The sequence below is a fragment of the Aythya marila genome (assembly GCF_965140915.1).
Source record: "Aythya marila genome assembly, chromosome: 3".
Lineage (NCBI taxonomy): Eukaryota > Metazoa > Chordata > Aves > Anseriformes > Anatidae > Aythya > Aythya marila.
In genome coordinates, this window is record NC_139044.1 from 52,759,360 (window position 1) to 52,773,630 (window position 14,271).

Here is a 14,271-nt window from a genome sequence, read left to right on the forward strand (position 1 = left end):
TGTAATCATTATTCTTTTTGCTTCCTTAGCAATGCACAATATAATGGATAATGTTCTTCCTTAATATAGTGACAAATAAATCAATGGGGCAACCAAGTTACTGGAGATTAATTCGTCACAGTCTTGCATTACAGGCAGTTGACATAAATACAATTAATTTTCCTCACCTTCTGTGTTACCATTTCCTGTTTGGAGTTTGAAGCAGCTATGGCTTTATCAGTGTTACTGCATGATGTAACAGTGAAGAACTACATGTATGTACTAAAATAATTCAGCAATAAAGACAAGCAGCTGCCATTCTAATCCAACAAGTGCTAAATGCTTGAAAAGATTCACCACATAAATAAATGCCCCAGTAGTGAGGTTTGTCACTTGAAGCTCAGTCTACAGTAAGAAAGAGGGGGAACTTCTTACAGAGGATGATTTAGGATACATTTAGATTGAAGGGTGAGATATGCGGTGCCCCATACACCTGGTGCCCATAACATGTGTCAGATGATCTGCTGAGAGCACCACAGCTCCCTTCCATACTGAATGTTTTGGTATCCTTACTCTCAAAATTCAGGGTATGCTCCAGAATTTGCCTTATCAAAACATGAAGTCAGAAGTCATATGGCATTCATATGCAAAACAAGGGAGGTTCCCATAGTGCATAGCTTCACACTGTAAACACATCCTCTGATCATCTGTGTCAAACTCTTGCTCTGAACCACCCTTCACTGGTCACTCCTCACTGACAGTAGTTAGAAAAACTGAATTTGTAACTTAGGCATACACGTAGTTCTAAGGTAAAGCAGTGAAAGTACCACTGGAGGCATCACTGAAGCAAACTAGCACCTAAAGTATTCTACTTTTGATGTGAATCAAATATTAGTCTGGGGAAAACAAAGGGAAGTATGAGAAAGCATTAAAAATTAGAAGAAAAAAAGAAACAGTCAAATGATTTACATCAGTCTGTAATGCTGACTTCTCTGAAGCATGAAAATCATAAAAATTAGCCAAAAATCAGTAGACTGAAATCTACTTTTTGTGGCTATGAGGTTTTTATAGTTGCCATCACTGCCAGTGTTAGGAACACACACCATGTAATATAATACTAATAAAACAATGAATGAAAGGCAGGTACAACAGCCATGTCACCTGGTCTTCTATATGAGATTCCTTTTATATGGAAAATTACTTATATATATTGACAAACAAGCTTTTGCAAAATACAATTTAAAATATATTTCACTATCCTGAAGAACACCTCGTTACAAGAAGATAAGACCCCTAATGTATTTCATAAACTTTTTTTTTTTTTTTAAATAATTTGTGCGTGAGCCACCCTATTATTATGACTCCAGTTTCTCTCAAAAGTATGGAATGAGTCATCTTTTTAATGACATAGATAGAAGAATAGATTCCTGTTTAACATAAGTATTCCACGTAAGCCGATCTGATTCCCCATGCCAATACAAACAAGTAAGATATACAGTAGCTGATATTGATTTCATAAACATTTATCTGTTTACATCAACCATTGAACAGTGTTGCTTAAGCTACATAATATTTTACAGAGACAGACCCTCTACTGAAATTAACACTTCTGTTGAAATGAATAAAGACTTAGTCCTTGGATGTATGTATAATGGCAAATGAAATAAAATGAGAAATTAAAGATGTATATTGCTTACTTATCCTCCAGAGAAGAAAGCTTTGTTTCTTTGTTTTAGAACTCTATTCAGATAAAATCTGTTTTATTTATTTATTTATTTATTCAGAATATACTTTGATGAGCAAGCATACATTAAATCTACAACTTATCATGTCTCCACTAATATTTCATATGCCTTAGTACTTGATATTGGCTTTCCATAAGCTTCTCCAGGAAAGCAAAACAGCAAAACAATACTGATGATATTCTATAAACTTTATCACATGTACTCTTTCAACACATTTATTGCAATATATGCAATCACAGGAGTTAGTTTATAGTGATATTGACATTTAAGAACAGTCACATCACAAGGAGAGAAGCATACTCAGTACAAATTTCATGTGGTCTGTAGAAGGAATAAGAATTAACATGGAATTAATTTTAAAGGTTAATGAACCATCTTTCCCAGCACTAATTTTTTATTTAAATATCTGTATTTAGAATTGATCACTAATGGCAATCCATGAGGAAAAGGTTTGCTTAGACTATTTGCTCTTCCAAGCTGATCTCCTTTGCTGCAGTGTTCAGGAAATATTATGAATGATTTAAAGAACATCAGTACATACAAAAAGCATTTGACTGACAAGCCTCACAAAAAGAGATATATGATAATCCTACAATGTCTAGACATTCCTCCTCTGACACAGTAAACTAAGTTTTGAAAAATCCAAACCTCAAATATGGAACCAACAAATATTCAGATAACGATATATATGATATAATATATATATAACATACGTTATATATATCATATATATATATATGATATATATTATATATATATATATAATATATATATAACGTATGTTATATATATCATATAATGATATATCAAAGGAATGATGGAATGGTTCGGGTAGGAAGCGACCTCAAAGATCATCTACTTCCAAGCCCCCTTCCATGAGCGGGGACACCTCCCACTAGATCAGGTTCCTCAAAACCCCATCCAACATGGCCTTGAACACCTCCAGGGATAGGGCATCCACAGCTTCTTTGGGCAACCTGTTCTAGTGTCTCACCACTCGCATTGTGAAGAATTTCTTCCTTTTGTCTAATCTAAATCTACCCTTTTTTGGTTTAAAACCAATAATCCTTTGCCCTTTCAGTACACTCCCTGATAAAGAGTCTCCCTTGCTAAGCGTCACTGTCTTGTTCCAACACCATTTCATTCATTTCATTTCAGGAAAAAATCTGTTTAACTACTGAATTTGTCTAGACAGGGAAATACACGTGAGTACAGGAAGGAGAATGTGAAATTTCAGTCACTCTGTAGTAGCTGGCCCACCCCACCCCTCTGCCCCAGTTTAATTCATAAATACTTAAGCACACTGTTTTTCATGTTTCTTGCCATTAATGACTATTTTTATGACGAAAGTCTGTGGGATCAGGCCCTAGGTTTTACATGACTAATTTTTTCACACAAATTAATTTAGCATTCCTTATTGGTTTAATATTAGAGTTACATGCAATACTAGTGATTACATGCAGTGACTGTTGAAGCAAAAAACTTCCAGTCAGATTTTCCTCATCATGAAGACAAGATGGACTTAGCTTAAAGTTTTTCTTGTGTCAGTCACTAAGACAATTAGAAGCCTTCGTTTTCCCATTTGAAAAAGACAGAGAACTACTTAGTTTACTCATAAAAATGATGTGGCTCTTGTATGAAGACCAAGTTACATTCGAAGCACAAATTAGCACAGCTGACAGACTTGCGTGGGAGAGTTATAAAACTTCCTATATCCATTTCTTTTTCTTCCTTTCTTTGTTCTATAAAACAATGCTATAGAGCTTTCGCAGTTTCTAAAGCCTTAATGTAAGGTTTAATATCCAGATTTAATTCAGTATTATGAGAGCATTGTATTTGCATAATGTAGACATATTTATCCATTCTTTGTTTTATTTTGATTTGATATTCATTACTTTCTTTTGTTTCTTGATATGTGCACCTTTTTAATAGAAATAGAAAACAAATACTTTTTTTTTTTTCAATATATATTTGTTGTTTGCTCTTTTCAGTGAGTTTACAACAATACTTTCATGAGCACAAATACTGAAGTTATGCCTATACAAGATGTTATTTGATTGGGTTAAAACAATTTACTCTCTGTGTTCAAAAGTTTTAAAACTGCTGTTTTCCAAAAATTTCACTGAAAATGACAAAGGTAATAAAAGCCATATACCTCTGCTGTTTTTCAAAGAAGCGTGTTTTGCTTTTTCTTCTTTACTAATCTGCTATCCAAACAAAAAATATCAGGATAAGCATTGAAAGGAAATTAGAGTAATTGCTGTTCAGAATGGATGCGATTGAGCATTTTGTTGTTGTTGTTTGTTTGTATTACATGTTTGGTGTAATATTGCCCTCTATTTAAAACTTTTCCTTTGGAAAGATTCCTCAAAATATGCTGAGAAGCAAACAAATTATTTCTATGGATTTGAAGGTCGAGACTGAGAGGAGGAGGGAGGTCTAATTTGGGAAGCTTAAATGAATTGTATGAAATAGTAACATGCAGCTAGAAAACATGAGTGTTGTAGTCCTGTGACATATGTGTATCTCCATTGTCATTACACTTGCAGAGATGCAAAAGTATTAAAAATGACAACCAGAGGACAGAGAGACCGTGTTTATCTGGCAGCTTTGTCCTTAACTTCTGGAACTGGGGAGCAGAGATAATTTCTGTTTTCTGAGTCAGAATTATGGAACAAGTTCAAACAGCTAGAACTTGCTAAGGGACACATATAGTCTATATGTGTCATATATGTGTCACATGTATTCTAGATGTATCCCTTATAGTCCCCCACATATAGCCTATAGGGCTAAAAGCTGCCCCAGAATGAAGCTGTATTATACTACCTGTCTGAAGACTAAAGTATATAAATAAACAAATAAAAAATCAATCAGGCTTTGGATCAACAATACCAGGAGTGACTGTATTTCAGAATTAGCGTGCACAAGAAGTGAAAACAAGATGATTTAGAATAAACTGAGTTACTAAATAATTAAATACCATTAGACATCTTGGTTTTAGCCTCAGAATTTTCATACACTAGCAACCATACAAATAATATTTTATTCATAATATTATCAGTCAAAACTATCTATCAGTATCTAAAAACAATGAACTTTTAATCCTTTAGTTGCAATAAACAAGCTGCTAATTCATATAGATGGCAAGTTACGACAAGTCCTAAAAGTGTGTACAGTACAAACACTTTGGGTAAAGTAGTAGACCTACAGTAGCCAAAACTTACTATCTTTAGTAAGTAAGCCCTATTCTCCACCAAAGCCTGCAACATTATTTATTTCAGGCAACTGTGTTATTCTCACAGGTAAAAGAAACATGGCAAATAGTGAAAGCTTTGGAACAAAGCTGTTGAAAGCACAATTTCCTTGTGATCTCAAGTTTTCTTAGCCTTTACATCTCCAGATAAAAAACATTGTTGATGGGGCAATTAAAAGGCTGGTACGCGTTTTCTAACTGGTATGTGTTTGAGAGTCATATGGACATAAATTGGGGTGATCTGCAGGGGTGACATCTCCTTTTTTTCAGACCAGGAAGAATTTTTCTGTCTCTTGACAGTTCATCATGCACTGTTGTTTTTCAGCAATCAGTGCAAGGCCAGCATTTCATGTTAGTTCTCATTAGGTAATGATTTTTGTGGTGCTCCACGTTTTACTGTGTTCAAACATGAGTGCAGAGAATTCTGTCTATTAGTGGGTCTACTTCCAAGATTTTTTCCTAACACATTTCAAGAGCCTCCAGACAATGGAGATGTTACAGCTTTCACTGTCATTTTAAATAATAAGAATTACAATGATCTTTTATCAATAACCTAAATATTGAATTTCTAGGTTACAATATGGAACGTGAATTTGAAGAAAGCTTGTGTGTTTCACAGACCCATTCGTACTTTCTACAGCTGTAAAGAATGCAGGAAACACATTTCCACACTTTCCAAAAACATGACCAACAAAGACTTAAAAGATTAAACTTCAAAAATATAAACATTTGAAAGGCATGGGTCACTGTTCCTCTTTTGACTCTAACCTCTGTAATATAAAAACAGTGTTTCTCTTGTAGCAGTATAATAGCATAAATGAGAAGCAAAACAAAATATATCATTTATAAATCCGGCTTAGGCAGTGAGGCAAACTTGCTGACAGTTATCAATGAAAATATGACAGAAACAACTTTCCTGTTAAAGGGTGAATTAACACAGACTAAATACTACACAATAGCTCAGGTTGTTAAATGCAAGGGTTGTGGCTGGTTTATTGCTTTGTTTGAATGTGAGTATTTGATCCACCTTTACAATATCACAGACTTTAAAGAAATTCACATACAGATAAAGAAAAGTCAAAAGGTCTATCTGAGGTCTCATTGCCCAGTCAGTTTGGTATAGTAAAGGTTGATTTTACAACTGTCAAACCAGAACAAAATACCTTATTTGAGCTGCCATTACTTTGTCTCCTCCCAAGGATTAGATAGTTACTACTAGTAATTATCATTACACATACACGTATGTATAATTAACAACATATACATATATCTAACAGTCAATCTTAACCATACTATTATTATTATTATTTTTGGGCATTATCTGCCAATTCCATATACAGAAGGTAAAACAACACAATTTTATCTGTTCCATGCTCAACTTTCAAACTCATTCATGTTCATAATTTTAGAACACTTTTAGATATTTTAATCAACTGGACTGATGGATAACTACAGGCGGAGCTGTGCTGTGAGAAAACTATGGCAAATGTCAAATTAAATCTCACTGTTCAAGTTGTCAGATAAAACTGATATCAGTTGTAACAATATTTTAAAATTGTGTGCAAATCACTCCCTTTGTTCATGTGCTAACACCAGAAATTGAGTTTTAGGTTGTGGCAAGAGGAAGCAAAAATAACTTCATAATATATCCTAAGATGTATCAGATAATGATTTTGGCAATGGATTCAAAAAACACTATTTATATTTGCAGCCAGTCCAGGATGCCTCTATCAAACTACAAAACTGACTCAGTTTTATTGAAGTACACTGTATATAATAATGTTAATTTTTCTACTTCATACAAAAAAAAATAAATAAATAACAGTTTCAAATCTTTCCTCTGGCTGGAATAGCTGCTAATGTGTTACCTTTCAGACCTTAGTTTTTGCAAAAGGAGCTGAGCCTATAGATGTAGCTGGCTCAATCACTACCATACTGAATCAGATTGTGTACAGGTGATGTGGATCACTTTTCAAGTTTATGCTATTCTGCTCAGCCAAATCTGACATATTGTATACTCCAGAGCCTGTATATGTAGAAATAAAAAGGTTTGATTAAAAAGTATTATATGTTTTTTCAAAGCCATACATTACCTTAGCCAGATGAGAATTGATCCATTTTGTAAAAGTCCTTTTCTGCACTGACTCTTGCTCATCTGAGGAAAGAAAAAAAAAAAAAAAAAAAAAAGTTTAGATATTGCTGAATATTTTGGGATTTATATAATGGAAGAATAATATTCTATTATATGCATCATGCATTTGCCAGAAATGTCACTATTTTCTTATTTTCTTGAGACAATTCAGATAATTTTGTCTGTAACTACCCATAACTAAAACCTTCAGGTCTTAAAATAATACTCTGACATTTGACTGTTTGAAGTTTCACAGCAAAGTTCAAGTCTTAATGAGTGATTGAAAAGTAAGACACCATTTCAAGTCTGAATGCCAAGATAAATTCAACTTCAAAGTTGATATTATATTTATCCAAGAAAAAACTCTGAGCACCTAGAACTTCTACTGTACCTCCCAATTAGAATCCATGTCTAATAGTCAAGTTGCTTTAATTTGGAAGATCAAATTTAGAAGATTTAGAAAAAATATTATTAGAATGTATACCTGAAAATATTCATGATGTTGAATTAAATACGTGAAACTGGACTTTCAGCCTTATTTGTCCTCTGGGAGACCATGCCAGGGAGAAGCCATCAGTTAGTTCAGATAGTTCATACATGTATACTACCTCCCTCAGTCCTGTTTTGCAGAACTTGTCTGATTTACAGTGAGTTCCACTGATTCTCAGATAGCCGACTGTTGCCAGCTGCATAGGCAAAAATAGCTCCCAAATGAGCTCTTCTAACTTCAGCAGCCAGGGCCATGGCTCCACAGCTAGGAGAAAAAAGCATCACAGCACTGTAACCAGTCCATGAAACCCTTCACCTTCCTTGTGGTAAACCAGTTTTGACACATGGAATAATTTTTACACAAATAGAATTTACATATTTCTATTGGGATTTTTTCCTTTTGGAGGTAGAAGGAAATGCTATTTCTCTGAAAAAAGAATTCGTGTCACTATCATCATTAATTCTAAATGAGCACCTTCATACCCCTACAGAAAATTCAAATAAATAAAAGTCCAGTTAAATATTTACTCTGTATAAGAACACATGCATGTCTCAAAGCATACAGATGGAAACTAATATACGTACTAAGCTCCTTCATTTACACTAATGTAATGCTGCTCCACAGTGAGGGTACAAAAAGATACAAATCACTGCACAAAATCTATCAGCCAAAATGTTACCTTAAGTGGGACAATTGCTCCCTGATCATGTAAAAGTTCTAGAAATATATTTGTGTATTATGACTAATTCTATATTTTCTTTACAAAGAAGCGTTATCTCACAGATAAGAAATACCAGGGGGAAAAAGACATATCTCTAGCATCTATTACTAGATTACCATACTTCATGTCTAAGAAGATATTTTTGCGTTCTTTGTTTTCCTTTGATTTCATTGGGTAGGCTCTTGTACACTATTTTGGAAACATTCATCAAATTTTCAGAATCTACTTACAGGCAACTAATGTGAAAATAATTAAATCTGAACTCCTATTCAATAAACAGAAATGTTAATGACTTAAGAACAAAACAAAACAACATCAACAAACAAACCACAAACATATAAAGATACCTGAAATATAAAACCTGTTAAAAACTACTGAGCTTCTACATTCTGGAAAACAGATTTCTCACTGGATGGTTTTAACCATGAACAAGACGTTTCCCTTGTGAGGTACAGTAAATATCAGCTCTGCTCCGACAAGCAATGATGTTAGCCCAATTCATTTTACTGGAATTATTTGTACATTTGGATGGCACTCTGGGTGAGTAGGTATGGAGACTGAGAGAGAGCCTCTGCACAGGATCAGTCCAGTCCTGACTTCCTTCACACCTCTGCAACTTAAAATTCCCCAGAAATCCAGATAAGGCATACCAAAAGAAAAGAACTGCACCTTCAGAAATTGAACTTCTCATTACAGGAATGAGAGAATGATTTTCACCTCCAGTTCCCTAATTTCCAGTTACAATACATCCTGCTGGTTGAAAAAGCTGTATTCTGGCAGCAACTGGAAATCAGAGAACTAACTCCCAGCATCCAAATGGTTAGCAGCAGTAAACACTCAGTCTCGGTCATATCAATGAACAGCAGAAATATCATTGCAAAAGGATCTGCTTCAAGGGAATATATGTGAACAACATATTCTTTATGAGCTCCAGTGCAAATATTAATAACCTTGTCTCTTTTTTTTTTTTAGCATTTAATTTGTATAGGTTTAAAAGGCATGGGTTGTACCAATTAAAGTAACCTATGTCTGATAATAACACAAGTAGCATCTCAATTTTACAAATTTAGCAATAAATATATATATATATTTCACAAATTTTCTTGGAAGAAAATATGTTATTTTCGTTTAACTACTTCTCTACAGAAGTAGTGCTTACCCATAACCATAAGACACATGTATCATACTGTTTGCTATGCCTTCCCCACTTGCAAAGACTGCCAGCACCCTGATTACACCACTTACCCTGACGGTACTGAAAGGACCCAGGAAGCAGGTTTAACGATGTAACATTTCTGCTGCCAGCACCTTTGTAATGAGCCATAAGCACTGCTGCTGCTGCTGCTGCTCCTGTCTGGTGTAGTGTGCAGCGTTTCTTTAGAATACAGACAGAAGTAATTCTTCAAGTACAATTTTTTTTTTCCTTCACTGGCAATGCAGGCCTCTTACACAAATCCCTCCACCTGCTCTTATCGAATTCCTATGAAGGCAGACCTTGAAATCATCCTTATGCTTTTTTGCAGAGATGCAAAAGCCAGAGAAAGCCAGCTGTGTTGGAAGCAGCAGCTCTGCTGGTCTCACTGCCATCATCCTTCTCCACTGTTTTCCTGAGGAAAGATTTTATTAACCCAGCACCAGCCAATCCACGCACAGAAACTTCTGATGTCAAGAGCCTGAATAATTCATCCAGGCACTGGGACAACCCAACTACACTGCTGATATCCAAAAACAGCAAGATGTGTGGCTGCAAAAAGCAATGCAATTTTCTCACCGATGCTTTTGTAATAACACACTGCTCAGTAAGCATAAAAATGGCTGAATAACATAGCCCTTCTCTAGGTTTCATACACATAAAGGAAAGCAGCTTTTAAAAGCAACCACTTGGGTTCCTCTTTGCATACTCTGTTCAGACATGAATACCCTTCAGCTTTGCCACTGAAACACTGAACTGGAAGAAATAGAAAGCAATAAATCTGAACAGACATATAGAGCATTTTGCTTTTAATAATATATTTGAACTGTTGTATAAGAAGGATGAAACATATGTAAGGATGCACAGAATTTTTGGAGTGCATCTGAATCAGCCTGAAACATACTGCAATTTCTGAAAATGCAATGTACTTTCCATTTCATTAAGTGAGAGCATCAGAGCACCAGAACATCTGAACAGACTTTGTTTTGCTCTGGTAAAATGAAGGCAGTTATGAAACAGTGCATTTGGAGATTCATATGTTGTTCACTGACAGGGGCCAACACAGCAGTACATAATACTGAAATGAGAACAAAAGGCCTGCTTTTAGTATGCCATTATAGCGATTACATCATTACAGAGGTTGAATTCAAATTTCTGTCTGTGTAGAACATGATGACTGACAAGATCATGCTGCATTCAAAAGAAATGTTGCAAGAAAGTTTATTTAATCAATTATCTTCCTTTAATTGGCTGAAAATATCTTCATATTTTACAAATATTTACTCCACTAAAACACACCCAACAAAATACTATTTAGGTTAGACTAGGAAAAAAATACATATTTACTGTAATAAAATAATAAAATAATATATTAGTAATTAATAAATTATTTTGAAAGAAAATGATGTATCTAATATGACAGTTATGAATATGTTGATGAAACATTCAATATGCATGCACATTATGATGAGTATTATCACATGTATCATATATATACATGAAGAGACAAAGTAATGGCATGCTCTCCAGCAGAGCTCTTCTAGAGACAGCTTTCCTAAGCTACCCAGCCCATTTCAGCTGTAGATCTACACGTGCATGGTGTGTAGCAGCAGATATCACATCATGCCTCTCTGGCCTCAGGTACATGAGGACTGAATGGTGGGAAGGCAACCGTAGCATAGGCTTGCACACAGAGTGTTCTGCTGCATGGTCACACAAGGAGGAGTCTCATGCACAGAGTGAGAGACATGACAAAGGTGAGTTCACACATGGCTAACGAAAGCATCCTGACTGATTCTTGGTGACCTAGCATTTGCTTTGTTTTCTATTTCAATAAAAATCAAGTTGCTCACAGCTCCTCATTTTTAGCACAAATTATTTTTTGCTTTCTTCTCTTATGCTAGTAAAGTCCTAAAGATACCAAACAGCTTCCCTTTTTTGTTGTTGTTATTGATGTTTTTTCCTAAGTCTTTGTGGTCTTTAGGAATATTGCTAAGACAACTTGGAAGTGCAGAGAAGTGCCAAACCACCTGCAATGCTTCAAGATGTCATTTGAGAACATGCACAGCACAGAAAACGACAAACAGCAAGCACCCTGCTGGGAAGGTTTGTTTGGTCAGCAGTTTGGCATAAATTCCCTAAAGCTTTCAATAAGAAATGTTATATGGCAATTTCCATCTTCATTAAGGACATTCTTAACTTAAAGCAGCTGTAGAAAAGTTTGCAGAGTCAAAGCAATAATATGGAGACTTTAGTTATGAAAATAATCAATATTTTAAGCCACATGAACTTAATTAGCACCTCTATTCAGAATTAGCACACAGAGGAAATAAAGGAAAATAATTGGATCTTCCTGAAAGTATCTGGTGAATGTTTTTTTATGGAAGGATGATTTTGCTTTTTAAAACAAACAAACAAAACAAACAAACAAACAAAAAACGTTGCTGATAGCTCTAAAGCTAATATATTGTTTGCCACTTGCTAAGTTTAACTGTTACTTTATACATTTTAGAAAGAAAAGGATAAGAGACCTATGTGCAGTGGGAACAATGTAAGAGAGAGAAAAAGAAAATTGATTTCTGCAGCCACTGCAATGCAGCTGACTTTGAAGCTGAGCAGTAGCAATACGAATAATAAGAATATAATTTAAAACACTCCATGGATTTTATTTTTATTTCGAGGAGAAAGACAGGGTTTGTCAAAGTGTAGCTTTTGTACATATGCCCCTCTTAAATGTGTTTCATCAGAGACAGTGAAATACATGTAGTATTACTAACAGATCTGTTATCTAAATCTCCAAGCTTTGAGCTGTAGGTACACACACCAGCCATACAATGCTCCATCATTCAGCACCAGCTTGCTCCCCATCAGTTTCTGCAGAAAGGAAATCCATGCACATGTGCTAGTAGGCATCAAGCCATCCTACCCAAAGCCCCACTAATGAAAATGATGGGGATCTGCTCTATGGAGTTCTTACTGTTGCTCAATCTGGAGGCAGCTTTAGTATGGTGGTTCAGAAACCACAGATTTTATAACATTTGTAGGAATACAAATGTTCCAATTAATATATTTGCATTTTATGTTTATTGCATTTTTGCCTGTATTGATGCACTACTGTTACTTTCATCATCTTCACTAACTATTCTCTTAATTTTCATGTAGATCACAGAATCACAGAACTGTAGGGGTTGGAAAGGACCTTGAAAGATCATCGGGTCCAACTTCTCTGCCAAAGCAGGTTCCTCTGTGCAGGCTGCTCAGGTAGGCGTCCAGACAGGCCTTGAATATCTCCAGAGAAGGAGACTCCACAACCTCCCTAGGCAGCCTGTTCCAATGCTCCGTCACCCTCACCGTGAAGAAGTTCTTTCGCATGTCAGTGCGGAACTTCCTGTGCTCTAACTTGCAGCCATTGCCCCTTGTCCTATCCCCACAAACCACTGAGAAGAGGTTGGCTACATCCTTCTGTCCCCCACCCCTCAGATAATTATATACACTGAGGAGATCCCCTCTCAGTCTTGTCTTCTCCAGGCTGAACAGACCCAGGTCTCTCAGCCTTTCTTCATAGGGAAGATGCTCCAAGCCCTGTATCATCTTTGTGGCCCTCCACTGGACTCTTTCCAGGAGATCCTTGTCTTTCTTGTACTGGGGAGCCCAGAACTGGACACAGTACTCCGGGTGAGGCCTGACCAGGGCGGAGTAGAGGGTGAGGATCACCTCCCTTGCCCTGCTGGCCACGCTCCTTTTAATGCACACCAGGATCCCATTAGCCCTCTTGGCCACAAGGGCACAGTGCTGGCTCATGGTCAACCTGTCGTCCACCAGGACCCCCAGGTCCTTCTCCTCAGAGCTCCTCTCCAGAGGAGAGGACAGGTCGTCCCCCAGCCTGTACTGATACTTCGGGTTGTTCCTTCCCAGGTGCAGGACTCCACACTTGCTCCTATTAAATCTCATTTGGTTTCTTCCTGCCCATCTCTCCAGCTGGTCCAGGTCTCACTGAATGGCAGCACAACCTTCTGAAGTGTCAGCCACTCCTCCCAGCTTTGTGTCATTGGCGTACTTGCTGAGGGCAGACACTATTCCCTCATCAAAGTCGTCAATGAAGATGTTGAACAAGACCGGACCCAGCACCGAGCCCTGGGGAACACCACTAGTTACAGGCCTCCAGCCAGACTCTGCTCCTCCAATCACCACCCTGTGAGCTCGGCCAGCCAGCCAGTTCTCAACCCACCTTGCCGTCCACTCATCTATCCCACACTTTCTCAGCTTTGCTAGTAGGATGTCATGGGAGACAGTATCGAAAGCTTTACTAAAGTCAAGGTAGATGACATCCACCACTCTCCCCCTATCTACCCAGCTGGTGATGCCATCGTAGAAGGCAACGAGGTTGGTCGAGCATGACTTCCCCTTGGTGAATCCATGCTGACTACTCCTCATAACCTTCTTTTCCTATTGCTTGGAGATGGCATCCAGAACAAGCTGCTCCTTTCCAGGGACAGAGGTGAGACTGACTGATCTGTAGTTTCCTGGATCCTCCTTCCTGCCCTTCTTGAAGACTGGAGTGACGTTGGCTATCCTCCAGTCTTCAGGCACCTCACCCGTTCTCCAGGACCTTTCAAAGATGATAGAGAGCTGTTCGGCGATCACATCTGCCAGCTCTCTTAACACATGCGGATGCATCCCATCAGGACCCATGGATTTGTGTGCATTGAGCCCACCCAGATGCTCCCGAACCACTCCCATGTCTACCAGGGGGGAGCCCT

The 14,271-nt window shown here is 37.0% G+C and overlaps 1 protein-coding gene across 12 annotated transcripts in view; it reads right to left on the minus strand.

Moving 5' to 3' along the window:
- SYNE1 (spectrin repeat containing nuclear envelope protein 1) overlaps positions 1-14,271 on the minus strand; it is a 306,198-nt gene that overhangs the window by 248,191 nt on the left and 43,736 nt on the right. For all 12 annotated transcript variants that reach the window (XM_082757645.1, XM_082757640.1, XM_082757651.1 and 9 more), the window contains exon 3: positions 7,071-7,132. In XM_082757645.1, the coding sequence (XP_082613771.1) occupies positions 7,071-7,132 (62 nt within the window). The remainder of the gene's footprint in view (positions 1-7,070; positions 7,133-14,271) is intronic.